General features: G+C 43.9%; 2 protein-coding genes across 2 annotated transcripts in view; both read left to right on the top strand.

Annotated features, from left to right (window-relative positions):
• Nucleotides 1–25,712, top strand: part of LOC140119962 (uncharacterized) — a 54,155-nt gene that overhangs the window by 24,189 nt on the left and 4,254 nt on the right. Inside the window, 1 exon segment of the mRNA XM_072139398.1 lies at nt 1,405–2,483. Within this exon segment, the coding sequence (XP_071995499.1) occupies nt 1,405–2,483 (1,079 nt within the window).
• On the top strand, nt 20,019–25,669 carry LOC140119891 (uncharacterized). The gene is made up of 3 exons (XM_072139326.1): nt 20,019–20,107; nt 20,540–21,769; nt 25,417–25,669. The coding sequence occupies exons 2-3, from the start codon at nt 21,254–21,256 to the stop codon at nt 25,537–25,539; spliced, it is 639 nt and encodes a 212-aa protein (XP_071995427.1). The 5' UTR covers nt 20,019–20,107; nt 20,540–21,253; the 3' UTR covers nt 25,540–25,669.

The following is a 25,712-nucleotide window of genomic DNA, read 5'->3' as shown; positions in this document are numbered from 1 at the left end:
TATACTAATTGTCCTTGTGTTAGCTTTGTATAAGTCAAAACATGGCCTTCACACAGAGAAGCTACGAAAGACAAGGTAAACAACAGTGAGGACACAGTCATTTTTAGACAGTTCACACAAAGTGATGTTTGAATCATAACATGGCTGGACAGTGGTCAGCATGACCTCCAGCTAAGACAAGATGGCGTCCGATTGGACCAAAATGGCGTCTGTAGAGAAATATATCTCTCATAATAGTTACCACTATTTCCGGGGTCATTAAGTTCTTGCAATTGTTCTGTCATCAGAGAGGGCAGAGACAGCTGGTTTAAGAATCTGTCGATCCCTTCCTGTAAGGGAGGGAAGATAGTGGAGTCATTCTTAATAGTCTTAATAGTCTTGGAAGGCCCTGGAAATACCTCTTGGTGGATGGATAGTCTGTTCTTTTGACCTAGTTTTTAACTGTGGCAGCCAACAACCTCCCCAGATTGTTATCTTGGTCATAATTTCGTATTTTAAGCTTTTTGATATTGTATTTGTACAGAAGCAAATTCCATAGGTGTAGCCTCTCCTGCCTCAGTTGGGTAACAACCCCTGGGGTCAGTCTCTGCTTGTTTATCGCCTCAAGTTGTCGTATTTTCTGCATGGAAGCTTGTACATGTGCTTCCCATTGGCGTTTGACCCTGCCTATCATGCATTTTCTATTGCATGATGGTGTCTTTAAACTCAATGCAATCTTGGGAAAAAAAGTGCTTTCAGAAAATATGGATTTATGGTTCTTAGTATAGGGCCATTTCGGTTTTATTTGTACATGTCAAAATTTGTAAAATTTACTTCTGGCCAATAATGATGGAAAATTTACAAAAAAAGCCTGTCCGAGAAAGGATAAAATCCGGATGATTTTGCCCACCCCCCAAAAAATTTTTTTCCTGCCCCGCTGTGGTGACTACAGGAGGAAGGTCTGTTGTCAGCTGGGAGGAGGAGAACAGCAGCGAGGACCAGACACAGACTGCAGTAGTGGAGCCCAAATCAGTTCTGCAATTCTGTGTGCCGGGTCCTAGTAGTGATGTTCTAGTCCAGTGTCCTGTATATATGGCTGCCCGGGGCTCCCCACCTGTGTCACCCACTGTCTAGGACTGTTAGGCTCAGCTCCAGGGGGAGATGGGAATCTCTGGTCACACAACCCTCTCATGTCCTGGAAGTAGAAGAATCCGGATTCTAAGAATTAGATTATTTCTTTAGTAGTTGGATTTTAATTGAATATTATACATTTATATGTAACTGGATTATATTTGCAATCAATATTCATAATTTTTCTGTCCATATTATGTTATGACTCGTCGCTTTACTTCTGCTCATAACTGGGGAAAGGAAACCTCCAATACTGATTTCTTGGTTATATTTTCCAGGAGATGAAAGTACAAGAGGTTCCCATGGACGTCCCCCCTCATCTCCTTGTGGGGAAGTAGAAGATAATCAGTCACATCTTTCCACAGAGGAGGGAAATCATGGAGATAAGAGGAAGTTTTCATGTACAATATGTCTAAAGAGTTTTACTAGGAGATCAAGACTTTCTAAACATTTGAAAACTCACCCAGGAGCGAAGCCATATTCATGTACTAAATGTGGACTATGTTTTAATGAGAAATCAGATTTTCAAAGTCATCGAAGAACTCACACAGGAGAGAAGCCATATTCATGTCCAGAATGTGGAAAATGTTTTACCTGGAAAGCAAGACTTGTTGACCATGAGAGAATTCACACAGGGGAGAAGCCATTTTTCTGTACTGTATGTGGAAAATGTTTTTCTCACAAAACACATTTTTTTCAACATCAGAGAAGTCACACAGGGGAAAAGCCATTTTCATGTCCAGAATGTGGGAAATGTTTTGCCAAGAAATCAAGTCTTGTTCAACATCAGAGACTCCACACAGGGGAGAAGCCATTTTCATGTTCAGAATGTGGAAAATGTTTTATCTGGAAATCATGTCTTGTTCAACATGAGAAAACGCACACAGGGGAGAAGCCATTTTCTTGTTTGGAATGTGGAAAATGTTTTACCCAGAAATCAAAACTTGTTGACCATCAGAGAATTCACACAGGGGAGAAGCCATTTGTCTGTACTGAATGTGGAAAATGTTTTTCTCATGAAACACATTTTTTTCGGCATCAGAGGACTCACACAGGGGTGAAGCCATTTTCATGTCCAGAATGTGGAAAAAGTTTTATTCAGAAATCAAATCTTGTTCAACATCAGAGAATTCACAAAGCGGAGAAGCCGTTTTCATGTCTGGAATGTGGGAAATGTTTTACCCAGAAATGCAATTTTTTAAAGCACCAGAGAACTCACACAGGGGAGAAGCCATTTTCGTGTCCAGAATGTGGGAAATGTTTTGCCAAAAAATCAAGTCTTGTTGACCATCAGAGACTCCACACAGGGGAGAAGCCATTTTCATGTCCAGAATGTGGAAAATGTTTTCTCCGGAAATCAAATCTTGTTGAACATGAGAAAATTCACACAAGGAAGAAGCCATTTTCATGAAATGAATGTGGGAAATGTTTCAGCAGTAATTCACACAGGAGAAAATCAATTTTCATGTCCTTTATGTGGGTAATGTTTTATTTGGAAATAGCATCTCGTTGAGCATGATAAAATTCACAGCCAGGAAAAGCCATTTTTATGTTCGGAATGTGGGAAATGTTTTAGTACTAAATACTGTCGTCTCTGATGGTTTCGAAAATCTTAAGACTCACACAGTAGAGAAGAGCTGTGAACTTGGAGTTGTGGACGTACTGCAAAAATCTACAACAAATTGATAAATCTGCAATACTGAAGAACCCCAAAGCGGATATATACTCATAGTAGAGAACCCCAGACCAGATATCTTCTCGTATACTAGGGAACCCCAGACCAGATATCTTCTAATATACTAGAGAACCCCAGACCAGATATCTTCTAATATACTAGAGAACCCCGGACCAGATATCTTCTAATATACTAGAGAACCCCAGACCAGATATCTTCTAATATACTAGAGAACCCCGGACCAGATATCTTCTAATATACTAGAGAACCCCAGAGCAGATATCTTCTAATATACTAGAGAACCCCAGAGCAGATATCTACTAATATACTAGAGAACCCCGGACCAGATATCTTCTAATATACTAGAGAACCCCGGACCAGATATCTTCTAATATACTAGAGAACCCCGGACCAGATATCTTCTCATATACTAGAGAACCCCGGACCAGATATCTTCTAATATACTAGAGAACCCCGGACCAGATATCTTCTAATATACTAGAGAACCCCGGACCAGATATCTTCTAATATACTAGAGAACCCCGGACCAGATTTCTTCTCATATACTAGAGAACCCCAGAGCAGATTTCTTCTCATATACTAGAGAACCCCAGACCAGATATCTTCTAATATACTGGAGAAGCCCAGACCAGATATCTTCTAATATACTAGAGAACCCCGGACCAGATATCTTATCATATACTAGAGAACCCCGGACCAGATATCTTCTAATATACTAGAGAACCCCGGACCAGATATCTTCTAATATACTAGAGAACCCCGGACCAGATTTCTTCTCATATACTAGAGAACCCCAGACCAGATATCTTCTAATATACTAGAGAACCCCAGACCAGATATCTTCTAATATACTAGAGAACCCCAGACCAGACAACGATAAAACTGAAGAACCCCAGACCAGATATCTGCTAATACTGCAGAACTCCACAGCAGACAGATACTGGAGAAATATACACCAGCTTCAGGACAGGATCCAGAGACAGTACTTGCTACTCCTTGATCCACTCCTGATCCTGAGATTGCTTTGGGTCATGGTGGCGGCACATAATCATGGTCATGGTGGCGGCTGACAAAGAACAAAGTGGCAAGAGAGGACCTCATATTGTACTTGCCACTACCGGGAGGAATCGTTTATTGGACACTGAATGTCAACAGGGTGTAGGCCCTAACACAAGTCTTGATGGCCCTGTCGATCGCAGGTTGTGTACCCTTCTTCTAGGATTTTAGTTGAGATGAATGTGTGCTGCACTATGTACATGCTCTGTAGTTAAAGGGAACCTGTCACCAGGAATGGCATTTTTAGATGGTGACAGGTTCCAATAGCCTATTACAGTGATGGCAAACATTTTAGAGCCTGAGTGCCCAAACTTCAACCAAAAGCCACTTATTTATTGCAAAGTGCCAGCGCAGCAATTTAAACAGTAATGTTTTTCTCTTTGTTCATTGACAACTTTCAATCCTTCAGCCTTCCAAGGACACCAACGCAGTTGAAAGGAGGAGGGCAAATTCATCTATTATTGTAGGAAGGTTCTGCAGGAAGATTCTTCGAGTTCTGTCTGGTGAACTTCATTCTGGGGTGATGGCCTGGGTGCCCACAGAAAGGCCTCCGAGTGTCGCCTCTGGCACCAGTGCCATAGGTTCACCACCCCTAGCCTATTATAAACTGCTTTTACAGCATTCTGAATCATTTCAGTACTTTATAAAACTTTTTTTACATTACCTGGCTCCTTGCCAGCAGCGTGTGGTGAGTCCCTGGGAGGTAGCAGCTGCAGGCTATCTATACCTATGTCTCGTTATATTCACACACATCCAAATCTTTCCTCACTTCCTGTCATATGCATTGAGTGGGCAGGGGAGGGATAGGGGTGGTGAGGAGTAGAGGAAGAGTGCATGAGGAGATGCAGGCACAAACAGGTACAGCTGCCCCTACCCCTTCTTTGGGACTTACCGCATGCTGCTGACTGAGAGCCAGGTAATATGAAATAGTTTTATAAACTACTGAATTGATACAGAATGCTGTTAAAGACGTTTTTAAAATCAGCATAGGATAGGCTATAGGAACCTGTCATCAGATAAAAATGACATTCCTGGTGACAGGCTGACTTGTTGAGTTGGTGCCTATTTAGGTGGAGTTTGAGTGAGAGATGGGGAGTCCACAGCCCTGATGTTACCATTCATTGTAGGCTGAAAAAGCATCTGTTTAGGATTGTCTACAATCTGCAGTAACTTCTCTGCTCCTCCCCTCGTGTCTCCATCCATCCTTCCATGTAGCTAGTGATCGCTCACAGACAGGCTCCTCCCACTTGTCCCACATCTCTGTAGTTTTGGTCTTTTGTTCTTGCCTTAATGTAATGTATGTGAACCTGTTATTGTTTGTCCAGCCCCATGGAATTACTGCTGCTCCTTACACTTGTACATTACCAGATTACATCTGTATTGTAGGATTTCCTGCTGTAGGATGACTACTGCTCATGTCTGTAACCTGTAGTAATAAATACTAATATCCTGTTAATACATTTTCAACAACCCCAAAAATGGTAACACTGGAAACTCCTCCAGCAAAAAAAAATGCTGTCACATGGCCCCAATAATGAAAACGCTAAAATTTTATAGCCTACAAAAGGGGCCAATGAGAAAACTAAAATCCTGGCAGCGGCAGGGCGCTCCTTCCCTTCTGCCCCTCGCTGTGCGCCCATAAAACAAGTAATCTCTCTGCACTTAGGAGAAATTGCAGAACAAAATTTAAGATGAGTTTTCTCTTTTTATCTTTTGGAAATTAGGGCTAAATGAACGTATAACCAGCAAAATTTGACCCATCTAAATTTCACCTCCATTTTGATTTAATTACTATGAAGATCTCAAGAGGTTAACAATCTTCCTAAAATCTGTTTCTGATAGTTTGAGGGGTGCAGATTTAAAACTGGGTTGATATAAAGGAGGGTTTTAAATGATTTCTATACATAGAACTACTATCAATACATATGCGAAATGCCTAAAATACATGCCCAAGGGTACTACCTGTTGACTAAGACAGGCTGGTCACTAGAAAATTCTCATCCTCTACAAATTTAGTTGAAATTTTTCCCTTGACATTTAAACATGTTCAATATAATATTAGACCAAGATGAAAAAGATCTATATCTATCTATATATATATATATATATATATATATATATATATATATGGCACATGACATACTATTAGAAAAGACACTACTTTTAATAATACAATGGCAGGTCCCAAAATTTGACTTACAATAATAATTATATTATTTTATTATGGTCGCTTAATTTTCAACATGCACACTATACTCAAGAACAGGAGATATCTCCTGGTCTGGAGTAAAAGTTGTCTCACTCTGTCGGAGCAGTGAAGGGGGCGCCAGATTAATGAAGAACGGGCACCACAAATCCTGAATCTTGCACCCCCTGCACACTACACAGGCAGACTGCACTGTTTTTGAATGGGGGTCACTATCCCCTATTTCGCATCAGTTAACATTCCTCTGAACTTTAAGCTTGATGGTCTAATTCAGTCTTTCCACCAGGAGTGTGAAGAGCCCGACCCCTATCCAGAGTATTTAAAACATTACCTTTTGAGTGAAGATGTTGGTTCCACATCTTCTGTCCACCTGTATAGAGCCACACAGATCAGAACATCTTTATACTTACCAAACCCTTGACTGTCTCAATGTACCATTTGGCGTCTCTGAAATGTGCAAGCTGCTCTCTCCATGCACCTTTCTGCAATTCCCAGTTTGTCAAGATTATGGCAGGACACATATCATTCAGCATTGCACAAATCTGGCAGCATTTTTGAATCCCTGGATGACCCATCATCATGCAAACTCTCAAATTCCCTTCTCCTGACACTTGTCCCTCCATGCACAAACTGAACCATTATGGAAACATAGTTCTATGCAGGCAATATTTACTTACTGCTCCCATCAATTAAGGCTTCGTGGTAGCTTTTCTACCTAAAAGCTCTTCTACAACGACTAGAGGACCTTTATCCTACACTCATCAACACTCATCATGGGATTCCCTGTGGAACCAACAAGTTCTTTAGTCTCTAGTTATGGCCATAATCATCTACAATACCAAAGACGTATCTTACCAGCGTACACATGGCCTCATGGACTCCTGTGATGACCCGATACGAGTGGTTCTCTTTATCCCATCTGTCAGGATTGTAATAAGATCTCTAATCTAGTAGATTGCTCAAGATCAAATCATCTACAAGAGAACCTAAAGTCTCAAATAGACAATGAGTAAAGTAGCCAACCTGTGTACTATAAGAGTTTGCTATGACTATTCTGTATTGTGTGTCACTAGTCTCCTACGTCTGTCATTCCTAACTATATTATATCTCCTGCCCATTGATACGCACATTGATAATACAAAGAAACTAATACAAGAGAATGAACCAACTGTAAATATGGATAATGTTATGACTGACATTAGAAACAAACTAATGTGGAGAATACCATTACTGAGGCCAGAAAGAAAAAGTTCCAAAGGGACACTATGGACTATAACAATAATAAAGTCTATGATTGGAAAGATCGAATGAGGTTTCATGACACTCCTGGACTTAAATCCATATTGAAAAAACCCTATAAAAAGAGATCCAACTCTAGGGTGGGCTTCTCCGACCCTGAGGATAGCTCATCTGCTGCGGTAGCAGAGGATTTCGCACTCTCAGGCTTATCTAACTGCACTACTACAGATGGAGTGATTACATCTACACCCACCTCACAAAGAGTCAACCCCCCAAAAAAACAGGGGGAGAAGGGCTGTAAGGAAACGCAACCAAACCAGAAACCAAAAAAATAACCACCAGACAGGAAGGAAAAAATCGAAAATGACCGTCATCAATATTTCTAGCTTCATTCTGCGTGAGGAAGAAATTTCAGTATTGAATAAGGGGTTGGGTTCTGCTCCAACCCAGGACTTTAATTTGTTTAATACACTTTTGGATGTCAACAAATTTGCATGTAATCTAACTATAAAAAACACTTTGCTAATTAATGATACTGTCTGTGATAACGATGATGCTTCTGTTAACCTTTCTGCACTCGTTAATGACTCCAATACTGTGGTAGATGACTTCATGTTTGTTCATTTTAGGGAAGAAGAGGCAGCAATAACTCTCACACAACTAGCTGGTGAATCGGGGTCAGTCAGCGGCCATGTTCCTGAGCCTCCTCGGTTTAGCAATTCTGAATTTTATCCTTTAATGTCCAGAACGGCTGAACTGGACAGGTTTCAGGAACTGCTTGAATATGACTTAACATCACAAAAAATTCAGCAACCAATAGTGCTGGACCACAACATAATCTTACATATAATGGACAACTAGCCCTAACTCATCTTAAAAAAGGAAAGAGTTATTAGTGAGACCAGCTGATAAGGGGGGCTATTTTATAGTCATGGATGCAATGCTGTATAGGACCCTGAATCAAGAAATCCTAGACGATTCTTTAACATACCGCAAACTTCTCAGTGATCCCACATCTGCCTGCGCTGCTGCACTCAAACGACTCTTAGAAGAAGGCTTTCAAATGGGGGCTATTGATATGAAACTTAGAGATACCCTATGTGTGGATCATCCAGTTACTCCCATATTCCACTCTCTCCCAAAGATCCTTAAGGGGATTTTTCCCCTACCCCTACACCCCATTGTGGCAGGAATTGGATCTTTGGGATAGTGGCTTGATTCTTTTACTAAGGTTACTCCCAGTTATTTGAGGAATACGCCCCATTTACTACAAATAATTGACGAGATGGAAATAATAGACGAATGTCATGTAGCCACTAGTGATGTAATGGCACTCTATCCTTCCATCTCCCATGACCTAGACATCAAAGTCTTAGAGAGACACCTACAAATTTATACTTCATATAGTCAACCCTTAAAAGCTTTCATAGTTATGGCTACTAAATTTTTATTAGACAACAACTACTTTATGTTTGACGGTGCCTTTTATTTGCAAGTGAGGGGGGCCCCAATGGGAGCCAGATTTGCCCCCTCACTTACAAATATCCACATGATCAGTTGGGAGGAACTTTTTGTCTTTTCCCTTTAGAGACCATATCAGGCGGATTGGTAGATTTATTGACGACCTCATTTGGTTCTCCCCTGCAGAACTTTCAGTAAATGATGACTTGGTTCAATAATAATCATATGAACCTTAAATTTACACATGACTTTGTAAATCCTGACATCCTTTTTCTTGATGTGAGACTCTCCATAATAGGCAATAATATTGAAGTGATGCCATTCAGAAAACCAACAGCAGGAAATTCCATCTTATTATCAACATCATGCCACCCCAGACAAGTAACTAATAATATCCCGTACGGTGAATTTATTAGAATCAAGCGCAATTGTTCAAAAGACGTGGTTTTTATGAAAGAGGCCACAGCAGTCAGAGAAAGGTATAATGATCAACTCATTACCTCAGCATACAATAAGGTCAAAAATATACCCCGGTCGGATCTTTAAATCAGTAAAAACAACAAAGTCCCTCCTAGCGGTTCAGCAAAAACTTCCAAACTTCCAAATCACTAGTGACAAACCTGAAATTGACAGACGAACCTGGTTGGATTTTCCAGGTTGTCACAAATGTGGACATGGTCGTTGCAAAGCTGTGACCATATTCTTCGGGGGAATTCTTTTACCTCCTACACATAAAACTTACAGCATTAAGCCCTACACCCCATATATCATATACTTGGCGGCTTGCATTACATGTAAAGTACAGGATGTAGGATGCACTACCTGTCCAGCCAAGGTTCGTATTAGAAGACATGCCTCAGATGTAACAAACTGCTCTGTCAATGTTTCCTCTCTTACACAACATTTTAGAGACATGCTGTACATAAGGTGTCTAGACCCATTAGGGGAAGGGATCACCAAAAATAGTTATTCAATAGAGAATCCTATTAGTCTTTTGTTTTGGACACTAGACAACCCAATGGGATGAACTATCGTCATGACTTAATTACTATTTACTAAATATGGTTTGCAAATCAATGGGGCACATTTACTAAGGGTTCGCTGGACGCATTTTCGTCGGGTTTCCCAACTTCTTACTGTTTTGCCCTGAATTGTTAGTTTAAAGGCGTTCGCTACCAACTGTATTATGCTCATTTATGTATCTAGTCCGACACCAACACCGGTTCCTAAAGCCAGGACCGTGGGCAGCTTGTCTACCCTACACTGCACATAAAGTGCACTTTAGGTGAAGTGCTTGGCTATTTTGCAGCCCCTACATGTTGTTGTGTGCATGGACCGTATGGAGGCTGTGTAATGCTAGCCAGCTCCAATCTACACTCCCATCCGGGCCACAGCTGAGCCATTGGTGGCTCGTTCAATTGCTGAGGGGGTATGCAATGGCCCTGCCAATGCATAGGCAAGGTCGTAGTTATGAATATTGATCTCTCCATGACAGGATCTATCTGATGACCCTGCACAACTCATTCAGAAGCTACTGTTTGGGGAACTTAGTGATTGCAGCTGTAGCCACTGCCTGGCAAGGCAAGAGTTAACACTGTATGTTACTGTCCAATTATGTTCTTGTAAAACAAGCTGGAAGCTGATTGGAGGAGTGCTACCACCTGACCAGGGAAGTATATAAACCCATCCTGGCGGGAGCACGTGGTGTGTCTTAGTTTGTCAGAGAACAGTAAGGAGAGAACCAGACCCCAAGGTCTGCCCACGATAGCAAGCGTCCTAATACCAGGAATCACAGGTACCTTATGCCCCTGCCTAGCACCCTGGGCAAATCAGAAGACTTTAGCCCAGAGCTGAGATCCATCACCAGGACTCAGTTCCATCTGTACCAGCCCAGCCTGAATCTACTACTGGACTGCGTGTAACCTCCCTGTGGACCAGCTCTGCATGACTGTTTACCACCACGGGCTCCCCCATCCATCACCCAGAGATTCATCCTACAGACACTCAGGGGTTGCCCCAGGGAGATACCATTGCATCAGTCTCTCCCTCCATATTTCTTGCACACACCACCTGCTGGAGACCTGCCAGGCTGTAGGACCGCCCTCCGGTCCCCATACCAAGCACCGTGACCACAGTGTGCCCAAGGCTGCAATAGCCAGCCACTCCAGTATTCTGGGCCCAGCTGCCTCCAGGCCACAAAAAAAGGCTTGGCCCCGGTGGGGGATGTTGCATGTAAAATGCCTGTGCTCTAAACACCAGTTATTCCCTTTTGAGCCCTGCAGTCTCCATTCTGCAGATTATTCCCGCATATTGGATATTGCTATAACCAGAATAAGCCGCAGAAAGATTTTTGGGGTGTTTGTCCCCAGTGGCATGAGTTGGGCAGATTTCATTTGTCACTACAATGGCATATTTGAGAAAACAATGCAATTTTTACTCTACACTCTTCACTTTGTAGCCAGCATCTTAGGGGGTTAAAATGCTCATACAACCCTAGATACATTCTTTGAGGGGTGCCCTTTCAAACATGGGGTCACTTCGTGGACGTTTCTATTGTACTGTTACCTCAGGGGCACCACAACACCTGTCTAGTGAAATCATAGCTCCAAAAGCTAAATTTTGCTCCTTTCCCGAGCCCTGCCGTGTGCTTATCCTATCGTTTATTGGCACATATGATTTTTGATGTGTTTTTCACCAGTGGCATGAGTTGGGCAAAATACATTTATGCTACACTAAAATGGCATATTTGAGAAAACAATGCAAACTTTACTCTTCACCATTCACTTTGTATTACATTTTGGCCAGTAGGTTGGGGGTTAAAATGCTCACCACAACCCCAGATAAATTCATTTAGGGGTGTAGTTTTCAAAATGGTTTGCACTTTTTTGGGGTTTCTGTTGCACTGGTACCTCTAGGGCTCTGCAAACATGACATGGCACTCCAAATCCAAACTTGTGAAGACGGAGCTCAAAAATCTAAATGTTGCTCCTTACTTCTCAGCCCTTCCGTGTGCTCAGCCTGTCAATTATTGCCACATGTAGGGTATTGGCGTACTCGGGACAACCCGCAGAATGATATTTGGGGTGTTTGTGTAAAATGTGATTTCTTACGTCTCGAAACTTCCAAGTGTAGTATCTGTGAAACTCCTTAGGAAGTGATGCCGGGGATAATACCCCCCCAAGATCAGTGAGAGGGCAATCTATAGTCACAGTGGGGTAGATAATTGATCTGTAGGGAGTGCACAGAATGCGTAAAGAAAGGGTGAAATGATAGACGTTATGTCCGTGTGGGTTAGGGTCTTGTTGACACTATGGTCACAAAGCAATTCCCTATACAACCCTGGAACATAGGCCTAACACACCCTAATAGCCTAGCCTCAGGACTGTGGTCCTATTCAACCTCAGGCCCGACTGGAACCTGACCCTGCGATAGCTGGCCCTGTTATAGACCTATTTTGCAGGTGAGGTCGGGCTTTAGTCCTTATGGTATCACAGAAGTGTCACAGGTAGGGTTTAAGTTGTGGCTTCTGTGTTGTAAGATGCATGTCCTGAATGGAGTATGAATCCCAAATCCCGACAAGGCTTGTTTCGCCCTATGGGGCTCATCAGGGGATCACTGGGTTCATCCACAAAATGCCCTATTAAAGAATGGGGAGTTTGTTCCAATTTAAACCTGCTGGAATGCATATAAAACATATGTGGTGTATAAGTTGACTAGAAGAACTGTATAATCTTACCTTGTCCTCGTTGGGGGCAGTAGAGGGGTAAGGCGTAGTAGCCAGGCAAGTAGAGGTTGGCATAGAGAGTGTGGGATACACTTGTAGTATAAGCCATGGGGTCCAGTCGGATCTCCTGTTTGGTCTCCAGTGCCAGGGTTTTTTAAAAGAGCGTGCCGTTATGACGAGGTGTGCCCCCGCATGGGAGAAAGAGGCTCCAGGGTGTTCTATATGTCTTATGCAACTTCTCCTACAAGAAGAAAAAACTAGACTAGACACCCTCACCGCTAAACACATCGAAATTACAGATAAGTTCTCAACAGCCCAAGATTCCAATTTCACCTCAAGGAGAAGAAACACAAACAATTCAATAGAGACATTAACGATTTCAAGGACAACAAGGCCTACTCCCGTATAAATGTTAGGTCCACCCCTGATGACACAGACTTGACAACTGACACTGATACTGACCGATCGGTGATTTGCCAGAGCCCAAGAGGAAGAGAAAGGGGCAGACGGGGTAGAGGCAGGGGAAGCAATAGGAAGGATACACCTCCCGGGAACAATACAGTATGTACAGAAAATACATCCTCAAACTCCGGCCCACACACAACTGCATCTTCTTCCTCATCATCCTCTTTTTTGCCAGCAGGCCCAATCTATCCCCTCAGGAATCGGAACACCAGAGGACAGACCTAGACTCCCTGATAATTAACTTGCAGAAATCTCAGTCCTAATAAAAGGATTATCATTCGTCCCTACGAATAAATGTGACACTTTTAACTGGTATAAAGACAGTTATTCCTACGTAAACTACGTTGGCACAAATTCTTTAAAATTAAAGAAAGAAAGGAATGTCAGGATTTGGGGATACCTAGTGATATCCTAGCAGCCTATCTGGACTGCTAGCAATCACAGCTGGTAAAGGCCGCTTTACAGATCTCAAAAACCGGAGCACTAAAACTCCCGACATTTTTGCACGACTCATACTCGATTATTTAGAAAAGGCAGACCTAAGATCAAAAACTACCAATTGTAACAAGGAGGAAACCATGGCCCTATAATTACTCGAAAAAGACCGTAACATCATCATTAAACCATCAGACAAAGGTGGAAACATAGTGATACTCCAGTCAGAGTACTATCGCACAATGTGCCTTAGCCTCCTTAATGATAGAGAGGCATATTCTATTCTTACAAGAAACCCTACAGAACAATATCTAGGTGAATTACAAAGCATCCTCAAAAAAGCACTAATGAAGGAACTCATTAACCAAGAAGAATATGACTTCCTCTTACCCTGACATCCTGTTCTAGCTACATTCTATGAGCTTCCAAAACTACATAAGGGCACCAACCCATTGAAAGGCCGCCCCATAGTATCGGGAGTTGGGTCACTCTGCCAGAATGTAAGTATCTATATTGATAAGGTGCTAGCTCACTTTGTCACAGCCCTACCCTCGAGATACCACCGACTTACTCAAAAGATTGGATGGTCTCAGCATTGGATCAAACACCCTACTTGCGAGTATAGACATGGAGGCTCTCTACTCCTCCATAGCACATAATTTGGGATTGAAGGCAGTTGAATTTTACCTCAACACCAGAGGAAGCCACTGTAGGGCACATAATATATTCATTTTAGAACTATTAGAGTTCTCCCTGACACACAACTTCTTCACCTTCGACGGCAGAGTGTACCACCAGCTCAGGGGCACCGCGATGGGCAGTTCGTGCACACACACATATGCCAACTTGTTCCTGAGCTGGTGGGAACACTGCTGCGCCTTTGTTGAAGAAGAAGCCGGTCCCAGACATATTGGTATTGCGACCCTCTGGGCTCGCTATATCGACAATATTTTTATAACATGGGAAGGCTCGACTGATCAGTTTAAACAGTTCGTAAACGACCTGAATGATAACACCCTGGGACTCAGATTTACTTATGAGATTCAGACATCATGCATCCCCTTCCTGGACGTTATGATCCAAAAAAATACCAGGGGAGAATTGGATACCTCTATTTTCAGAAAACCAACGTCAACAAACTCCCTTCTCAGATGGTAGTCCAATCATCCCCCTGCCCTGAAAAGCGGTATTCCATTTGGGCAATACCTAAGGGCTCGGAGGAATTGCTCAACTCTGAGCGAATTTCATAAAGAAGCAAAAGAACTCCGGTCCAGATTCCAAGCACGCAGTTACCCTGATACCATATTTAAGTCAGCGTACAAAAAGGGCATGGTCCCTAGACCGCACCAGCCTACTCACTACCCAACCAAAACCTGCAATATCACAGACCAACCAAAACCTGCAATATGACAGGTCTACCTTTTATTGGCATTGACTTGGTTAGACCACCAGAGAGAGTAGGTGACTGGGAACGTCTCCTGAGACAAAAGGAAACACGAGGGATCTTCAGACTTAAGACTGAATCCCCCTTAGGTCTCAATGAACAGTTGATCTTTGCATGTTTCCTTTAAATCCCCTCATATAACCTCCCACACTCTCTAAGCCAACCTCTACTTGCCTGGCTACTACGCCTTACCCCTCTACTGCCCCTAACAGGGACAAGGTAAGATTATACAGTTCTTCTAGTCAACTTATACACCACATATGTTTTATATGCATTCCAGCAGGTTTAAATTGGAACAAACTCCCCATTCTTTAATAGGGCATTTTGTGGATGAACCCAGTGATCCCCTGATGAGCCCCATAGGGCGAAACAAGCCTTGTCGGGATATGGGATTCATACTCCATTCAGGACATGCTTCTTACAACACAGAAGCCACAACTTAAACCCTACCTGTGACACTTCTGTGATACCATAAGGACTAAAACCTGACCTCACCTGCTAAATAGGTCTATAACAGGGCCAGCTATCGCAGGGTCAGGTTCCAGTCGGGCCTGTGGTTGAATAGGACCACAGTCCTGAGGCTAGGCTATTAGGGTGTGTTAGGCCTATGTTCCAAATTAGGGTTGTATAGGGAATCGCTTTGTGACCATAGTGTCAACAAGACCCTAACCCACATGGACATAACGTCTATCATTTCACCCTTTCTTTACGCATTCTGTGCACTCCCTACGGATCATTTATCTACCCCACTGTGACTATAAATTGCCCTCTCACTGATCTTGGGGGGGTATTATCCCCGGCATCACTTCCTAAGGAGTTTCACAGATACTACACTTGGAAGTTTCGAGACGTACGCAATCACGGAGGTGAGCCCCTTTACATTGTGTATTTTAACATATGAGGACACCCCGAGCCGACTCTCATACTACTCCTCCATTCTATTTTATTTTTAGATTGGTCACCAATGCCGAGGAATTGGATAATTGAATAAGTAAAAGACTCCAACACACTTTTCATTGTAAATAGCTGTAAATAAATAAGCACTATCATATCATCAAATCACGAGTTGTACTTTCTCTTAAAAAAAAATTATAGTATTACTTTTTGAAACTTTGAAACTTGTAATTTTTAAAAAAATTTTCCTAAATATCTTTTCCTTACTTGTCTCTTTATCACCAACCAATCTCCAGATCTTAAAAGATGATATAGAACAGAAGAGAAAACTCAAAAACATACTTTAGTACAGAGCAGGTGTAAGGTTATCATGTAGCCTGTAAGTCTCCTATACTGCATTTGGAGCAACTGTGCATAATAACATCCTAATCTAGGAACCAAACCAAATTAAATTTCATGTGGACTCAATCCTGTCTTTTTACTGGCCTCTAACTTACTGGAAGGGCTAATGGCTAATGGTAGACCCTCGGTCCATGGTTTCCCTATCTCCACCATTGCCTTTTGGATCTTTAGTTTCAGAGGCCCGATCAACCTCCCAACTTCCTGCTACTTTGTGGATGGGGTGGGATGTGACTACCTAATCTATCCCTAAATCTTAACTTCTCTTGAGAAGTGGGTACCTTTTGAGCACTTCACGTCACTCGTACCTGTAGACCACTTTTGAGAGGGTTTTTTGTTCTTGCTTTTGGCCGTCCTGAAAATAAATCAATGTGCTCCAAAATATTCTCATATACTCCACACTTGGCAACTGCACATGGTCAATATATGGTCTTTCTGGAAAAGGTACATAAAGTCTTGGGTGTGCCGGGCTGGCACCTTTACAGTCTGTAGCACAGAGGCCACTACACCAAATACTGGAGCACCTGGATGTTTTCCACTGGCGGATACAACCATAAGTCACCTGGGTCATAATAGATTGTAAAGAGTCCATTGTCCACCGATCAGACTGGCACCACCTTCTTGCAGCATCTTCTGTCCTTCTTTTGCCGCTTGTCTTTGCAGAACCTGCTGCATGTTAGGACTTACCAAGGTAGAGGTTTCCTCAGCTTGCAACACAGTCATGGTGGCGACTAAGGGTACAGACGTCCTGGCAGCTTCCTTGGCTGCTCTATCTGCTAGGTCATTCCCTTGTGTTTCTGTTCACCTTGGTGTGTGCCTTACTCTTAACAATAGTTTCTTATGTTAGTTCGAGTAGCCTCTCTATAAGTATCTTAACCAGATCTGCACATTTCACTAGGTGCCTGCTGCAGGTGTGATGAACGCTCTGGCTTTCCACATAGGGCTGTTAACATGAGCTGTTCCAAACATACCTTGAATCTACGTACATGCTATCTGTCTTACCCTAAGCTAAGGGACATACTTTTATAAATACTTTCAGTTTCATAGTTTATACGGTTGAAAAAAGACACTTGTCCATCAAGTTCAACCAAGGAAGGGAAGGGATTGGATGAGGAAGGGATTTAGGGGAAACAATTCTATATAACACAACAATCAATGTTATTTAGGTATAAAAAGGCATCTAGACCCTTCTTGAAGCTCTCTGCTGTCTCTGCTGTGACCAGCGCCTGAGGCAGGCTATTCCACAGATTGACAGTTCTCATAGTAAAAAAGCCCTGTCACCTCTGGTGATTAAACCTTGTTTTCTCCTGACGGAGACAGTGCCCCCTCATCTTTTGATTTGATTTAAGCTGAAACAACTTACCACCATATTTTTTGTATGGACCATTCATATATTTATATAAATTAATCATGTCCCCTCGTAGTCGTCACTATTGTAGACTAAATAAATCTAGTTGTTTTAATCTTTCTCATAACCGAGACCCTCCATACCCCTTATCATTTTTGTGGTTCTACGTTGAACCCTCTCCAGCTCCAGGGCATCCTTTTTATGGACCGATGTCCAGAACTGGACGGCATATTCCAGGTGAAGCCGAACCAATGCCTTATATAGTGGTAATATTACATCCTTATCTCGAGAGTCCAGACCACTGCTGATACATGACAAGATCCTACTAGCTTTAGAGGCAGCTGATTGACATTGCATGCTGTTATTCAATTTATGATCTATTAGTACCCCCAGGTCCTTCTCAACAAGGGACTCTCCCAGATTTACTCCCCCAAGGACATATTTTGCCTTTGGATTATTAGCCCCCAGGTGCATAACCTTACATTTATCCACATTAAACCTCATTTGCCAAGTGGATGACCAAACATTCAGTTTGTCCAAGTCACCCTGCAGCCTATGAACATCCTCCATAGACTGTATTACACTACACAGTTTGGTGTCATCTGCAAAAATAGACACAGTGCTATTAATTCCTACCTCTATATCATTAATAAATATATTAAATAGTAGTGGGCCAAGCACAGAACCCTGGGGTACACCACTCATAACTGGTGACCATTCCGAGTAGGAATCATTGACCACAACTCTCTGGATACGATCCTTCAGCCAGTTCTCAATCCAATTGCAAATGATTTCTGCCAAACCAATAGCCCTAATTTTACCCATCAGGCGTCTATGAGGGACAGTGTCAAATGCCTTTGTAATGTCTGTTCTGTTCCACTTCTTGTGCTAGTATATAATGGCAGTGCTTCTGTTTCTTATACCTGGTTCCTTGTTGGGTTGTGCAATGACAGCATATACAGGCAGTCCCCGGGTTACATACAAGATAGGGTCTGGAGGTTTGTTCTTAAGTTGAATTTGTATGTAAGTCGAAACTGTATATTTTATAATGGAAGTTCTAGACAATTTTTTTTCTTTTGCCCCAGTGACAATTGGAGTTTCAAAATTTTTGGTGTAATTGGACCAAGAATTATCAATAAAGCTTCATTACAGACATCTTACAGCTGATCATTGCAGTCTGGGACTATAGTAAAGCATCCAGAGAGCTTTACCAGAGGTCACATGGGGCAGAGGGGTCCGTCTGTAACTATGGGTTGTCTGTAAGTCGGGTGTCCTTAAGTAGGGGACCGCCTGTAACATGTTAATAACATTTACCTTTATAATAATACCTGGAACCATCCACAGAGAGTACAAGGTGCCGGTACTGAATCCCAGCGTCTCCTGGGCTGTATGGGCCACATACATGGCCTTCTGGGGCGTTCATGCGCGGCCGTGTACTCCATTACTCTCCCGGAGCGACAAAGGGTCCGACGGAGATACGCAGGACCCCATGTTTTATCACTGAGACCCCCACGATCAGCAAGGTACGGCCTTTCCTCAGGATAAGCCTTACTGGTATTTGTGGGAAAACCTCAACATCTATTGTTGATAAGAAAACAGATTAAAAGCAAAGACCATGGGACAATTTAACCCCTAAACTGAAGTGAAGTAACTGATGGGTGATCCTGAGGAACCTTCTCTGCTGCAGCCACTCAGGGGAATTACAGGAGATGATGGAATATACAAAATGGTAAAGAAGATAGAAACCTCTTTCAGGATAATCAGAGCCGTAAGGGAAATCAGAGACAATTCTGTACTTTCCCATCATCCTCTCTGCTGCTCCCCCAACACTGCCCCCACACAGCTCTCCCCACCATCACCTCACATCCGTGGCCTCTCATACTTTATATTGTACTACTGCCCCCCATGCTCTATACCAGTGATGGCGAACCTTTTAGAGACCGAGTGCACAAACTACAACAAAGACCCACTTATTTATCGCAAAGTGCCAACACAGAAATGTAATTTGTGATTTATACTCCCTTCTCTGTCACAGTTTTTATTGATACCAGCACCTGAGAACACCAGGAAAGCAGAAAAATAGTCCCAGGTACAGCTGTCACTTTAACATAGCTCTGTGCATAGCAAGTCCTGGGCTGTCTGGGACTGCAGGAAGATACCTGGAGTCCTCTCTGGTGATGGCCTGAGTGCCCACAGAAAGGGCTCTGAGTGCCACCTCTGGCACCAGTGCCATAGGTTAGCCATCACTGTTATATACTGTACTGCTGCCCCTCACCCTGTACTCTATACTCTCCACCACATACAGGTCTCCTCAGGGAAATTACACCAAATATTATTCACACTGATCAGTACAGACTCCACCCCCTCATAACCAGCGCCCCGCCTACACTCATCACATGATCTATGACGTCATCACAGGTCCTTCATCCACCACTTCTTCTGTATACTCATGTACATCCGAGAGGCCCCGCCCCTTCTGTGACATCACTCCCAGGGTCACATGACTAGTGGATAGTGAGCAGAAGGCCCCTCCCCTCAGTGACATCACACTCCCAGGTCACATGACTAATGGACAGTGAGCAGGAGGACGTGTGTGACATAGAGAGTATCCTGCACTGAGGAGAGAAGAGGTAAGTGACCAGAGGAGGGACTACAACTCCCAGCATGCTCCAGGAGCACACACACTATATGGAGGGACTACAACTCCCAGCATGCTCCAGGAGCACACACACTATATGGAGGGTTTACAACTCCCAGCATGCTCCAGGAGCACACACACTATATGGAGGGACTACAACTCCCAGCATGCTCCAGAAGCAATTTATCATTATACCCAAACAATCCCCCCCTGGGGCAGCATTTGAGCCCACAAAGTCTCCCTCCATGTGGGGTCCAGTATGTGCTATTAGTGAGGAGCGGCACAGTCCAGCGCCATCACTCCTCCCTCAGTCCAGTGACCTCCCCTCCAGTGTCTGGAGAATCCCCATCTGTCACATCACACATGTCATGGACACAATTGCTTCATATAGAGTTTGCTCTTAGTTCTTGTCATGTTTCCTCAGGTTCTATAGATCCAGGACTCCCAGAGGTTTCTCCTAAAGATGATCCTTTCCATCAATGATCCACCAGGGATCCGGGAGAAGGACAGAGAGCAGATGGCGGCCAGGATCCTGGAGCTCACCCTGGAGATGATCTCCTTGATAACCGGAGAGGTGAGAGTCTCCCAGGACACGGCTCTTATCTCTAGGAATAACAGTGGGAAATGGCTGGAGAGGTGAAGGATTCTTAGGATCTATGTAGTGATCAGTGTCTCCCCATACACAGGATTACACAGTAGTGAAGAAGTCGTCTGGTGAGTGTGTGACCCCCCGTGTGTCAGGAGGATGGACCCAGAGCCCCATCACCGAGCCTCCACCTCATTCACTGATACATGAGCAGAAGATCCTAGAACTTACCTCCAGGATCACTGAGCTGCTGAGCGGAGAGGTGAGCGCTGCCGGGAATGCTGGGACATTGTACAATAACACAAGGGAGGGGTCTGGGTGATGACTGTGTCATTGTGGGTGTCAGGTTCCTATAAGGTGTCAGGACGTCACTGTCTATTTCTCCATGGAGGAGTGGGAGTATATAGAAGGACACAAGGACCAGTACAAGGACATCATGATGGAGGACCACCAGCCCCTCACATCAGCAGGTAAGAGGAGACCTTCCTGATTATAGAGGACAGAGCAGGTGTGAGGTCACCTCCTCCATCATCTCATCATCACATAAAGACAATGTATCAGTCACTGTGTATATTTCCTATAGATGGATCCAGTCAGAGAAATCCACCAGAGAGATGTCCCAGTCCTGGAGATTCCCGGGATATTACACAGGAACCAGAGAGATGTCCCAGTCCTGGAGATTCCCGAGATATTACACAGGAACCAGAGAGATGTCCCCGTCCTGGAGATTCCCGAGATATTACACAGGAACCAGAGAGATGTCCCAGTCCTGGAGATTCCCGGGATATCAAAGAGGAACCAGAGAGATGTCCCAGTCCTGGAGATTCCCGAGATATCAAAGAGGAACCAGAGAGATGTCCCAGTCCTGGAGATTCCCGGGATATTAAAGAGGAACCAGAGAGATGTCCCAGTCCTGGAGATTCCCGGGATATTAAAGAGGAACCAGAGAGATGTCCCAGTCCTGGAGATTCCCGGGATATTAAAGAGGAACCAGAGAGATGTCCCAGTCCCCAATATTTCCATGTTGTTAAAGAGGAGCCAGAGGAGAAAGTCCCACTGGATCATCAGGTAGATGGAGCTGAGGTTCCTGTAAATCCTCTGTACATTGATGTAATGGATCTATGGGATGATGTTGTTGGTCACTGTGATAGACCATAACTTGTCAGTTCTCTTCTTTACGAGTTTAGGTCCTCAAGCCCAAAGTTTATAGTCAGTCATACGGGAAACCACAGAAATGCTGTGACATTATCACTTTTTTGCAACCAAAAAGACGGCTTGGATGATTATTTCTTCATGACGCACGTTCCTTGCCTTGTGCATGTGCTCAAATTGGTGGTGCAAAGGTTCCTGACCTAGTACTCAGACATGCTGGAGCTGCTGCATAAAGTATGTGCCTTGTGTGCACATTTTTGGGTTTCTCACCCTACTGCTACTGGCCTATCTGCACTGCTCTGGAACTTAGATCTTCCCTCCCACAACATCATATGTGATGTATCAACAAGGTGGAGTTACACATTTCATATGCAGGAATGGCTGTGTGACAAGCCAATAGCTGAATTCCAGCTGCAGAACACCCAGGTGAGTTGAAGTAGTGACTAATGGCAGCTGACCACCAACAACCAGGCCTCCATAAGGGACTTCTATGCAGTGTTACACTGCTTCCACTATGCCTTAATGAAGGATGTAATGGTGGCACAGGAGGAAGAAGAGGAGTAACTGTGTCGGGCCACTGACATATGGTTGCTGTAGCAATACTGGTCAGGTATTGCACCGTCCAGCCAGGGGCCAGATTTGGAGGAGGAGGAATTTTCCCTCACAGCAGAGTGACACCTAGCGCAGCTCCAAGGCATCACCAGAGAGTGGCTGGGGGAGGCAGAGGAAGTGGAGACACCTCCCTTCGAGGACAGCTTGTCCTTGCTTTTGGGCAGCCTGACTCATGAGCCAAACAACAATTGCACAACGATTGCGGAGTTGCCCAGATAGTCACTAGTGCCCTGTACTTAGTGGCCACCCAGCTGTATCCACTCTACAAGGATATCATAGCATCCCTCATGCCTCCAGTAGCACGAGAGATACAAACTAGGGAGTGCAGTTGCACTTTGGTGCTGGTGCTACTGGTGGAGTTACAATCCATTGAGGCCTCAGTGGCAGCAGGAGGAGGAGAAAGTCGCCAATGCAGAAGGAACACCAGCACCACCTTAGCTCCACCATGTGGAACGCTATGTTCAGTTCTCCCCACCACCATTGGAGACCACCTGTACCAAGAGGCAGACTGTGATTCAAATGGAAGTATCTACTGTTCTCCTGGTACTGAACAATGGTCCCTCCCAGTGCAATTTCTGGGTCAGAAAATTGTACACATAGTCTGTATACTCATACTGTCTTCTAGCACAACGACATTAACAGAATTTGTTTTGGTTTTATTTTTTTTTAATTTTTTTGGTTTACTTAAAGGGAACCTGTCACCACATTTGCACATATACAGCCAGTGACCAGTTCCTATAGAAGGCCTTGGTTTTCGTGTGCTTTGGGTCGTTGTCTTGTTGGAAGATGAAATGACGACGCATCTTAAGATCCTTGATGGAGGAGCGGAGGTTCTTGGCCAAAATCTCCAAGTAGGCCGTGCTATCCATCTTCGCATGGATGCGGACCAGATGGCCAGGCCCCTTGGCTGAGAAGCAGCCCCACAGCATGATGCTGCCACCACCATGCTTGACTGTAGGGATGGTATTCTTGGGGTCGTATGCAGTGCCATCCAGTCTCCAAACGTCACGTGTGTGGTTGGCATCAAAGATCTCGATCTTGGTCTCATCAGACCAGAGAACCTTGAACCAGCCTGTCTCAGAGTCCTCCAAGTGATCATGAGCAAACTGTAAACGAGCCTTGACATGACGCTTTGAAAGTAAAGGTAACTTACGTGCTCGTCTGGAACGGAGACCATAGCGGTGGAGTATGTTACTTATGGTATTGACTGAAACCAATGTCCCCACTGTCATGAGATCTTCCCGGAGCTCCTTCCTTGTTGTCCTTGGGTTAGCCTTGACTCTTCGGACAAGCCTGGCCTCGGCACGGGAGGAAACTTTCAAAGGCTGTCCAGGCCGTGGAATGCTAACAGTAGTTCCATAATCCTTCCACTTCCGGATGATGCTCCCAACAGTGGAGACAGGTAGGCCCAACTCCTTGGAAAGGGTTTTGTACCCCTTGCCAGCCTTGTGACCCTCCACGATCTTGTCTCTAATGGCCTTGGAATGATCCTTTGTCTTTCCCATGTTGACCATGTATGAGGCTGTTCACAAGTTTGGGGAGGGTCTTAAATAGTCAGAAAAGGCTGGAAAAACAGATAATTAATCCAAACATGTGAAGCCCATTGTTCTTTGTGCCGGAACTACTTCTTAATACTTTAGGGGAACCAAACAGAATTCTGGTGGTTTGAGGGGTTGAATAATAATTGACCCACACTTTTATGTTTAAAATTTATTAAAATTTAACTGAGCAACATAACTTTTTGGTTTGTAAGATTTACCGTATAAGACGACCTGGTGTATAAGACGACCCCCCTACTTTCCTGTTTAAAATATAGAGTTTAAGATATATTTGCCGTATAAGACTACCCCTTTTCCAACGCATACAAAACACCGGTAAAAATTAAAAAAAAAAACAGATTTGAATTTAACATGGTCCTTTTTTTAATGTAAATTCTTATGACATGCAGGTATATAGCAGGAAAACTGTCGCTCATAAACATAAGGCATAACAACAACATTACCATTACAGCACAGCCCCCAGTAGTATACAGCACTGCCCCCAGTAGTATACAGCACTGCCCCCAGTAGTATACAGCACTGCCCCCTGTAGTATACAGCACTGCCACCTGTAGTATACAGTACAGCCTCCAGTAGTATACAGTACAGCCCCCAGTAGTATACAGCACAGCCCCCAGTAGTATACAGCACAGCCCCCAGTAGTATACAGCACTGCCCCCAGTAGTATACAGCACAGCCCCCAGTAGTATACAGCACAGCCCCCAGTAGTATACAGCACAGCCCCCAGTAGTACACAGCACAGCCCCCAGTAGTATACAGCACAGCCCCCAGTAGTATACAGCACAGCCCCCAGTAGTACACAGCACAGCCCCCAGTAGTATACAGCACTGCCCCCAGTAGTATACAGCACTGCCCCCAGTAATATACAGCCAGCCCAGCATTAATAGAAAATAATAAACTTATATACTCACCCTCCGGTGGCCCCGACCTGCAGCGCTGCTCCCCCGATGTCCGCGTGGGTCCTCTTCTGGCTTCGGCGCCCGTCTTCTGTCTTCACTAACTTCGTGCCGGGCGCCGCTATTGTTCTCCCCTGGACGGCGCCTAGTATGACGCGCCGCTGCTGACGTCATACTAGGCGCCGCCCCGGGGAAAAGCATGGCGGCGCCCAGCAGAAGAAAGAAGACTGCGCCCGTGAGCCCTCTCCATGCACCGGGACCCGCCGTATAAGACGATTACCGGCGTATAAGACGACCCCAGAGAAGACAGAAAATTTTTCTGTCTTCAAAAGTCGTCTTATACGCCGGTATATACGGTATGCATCTGTTAATAAATCCTGCTCTTGTTTGAAGGCTCTAACTTATTTGCTTCTTATCAAACCTGCTAAATCTGCTGTTGAATACTACTTGTAGGCACTGTATGATAATCTCTGGAGACATTTCCTTGTTTTCTCAGGTCCTTCATGTTGGATCTTTCCAGGAAAGTTGTGGTGGAAGGAGGAGCGGAGAGGAAATCCCCTCATCAGTGACAGAGGAGGGTAAGAAGAAGAAGTTTGTGAGATTTTGTTTAATCCCTTAACTTTATGCCCCCTTTTGTTTTGTTTCCATTTTTCACTCCTCACCTTCAAAAATTCCAAATGATCAAATTTTTTATGTGTTGCAAAATGGTGAAAAGTTTTCCATCACTGGGTTCACCACTGGGAATAATTGCCTTTATGTTTTGATCTGAACTTTTGGGATGCGGTAATACCT

The sequence above is a fragment of the Engystomops pustulosus genome, chromosome 2 (assembly GCF_040894005.1).
Source record: "Engystomops pustulosus chromosome 2, aEngPut4.maternal, whole genome shotgun sequence".
Classification (NCBI taxonomy): domain Eukaryota; kingdom Metazoa; phylum Chordata; class Amphibia; order Anura; family Leptodactylidae; genus Engystomops; species Engystomops pustulosus.
Note: the sequence above shows the minus strand (reverse complement) of the source record. Positions and strands in the feature narration are given on the sequence as shown.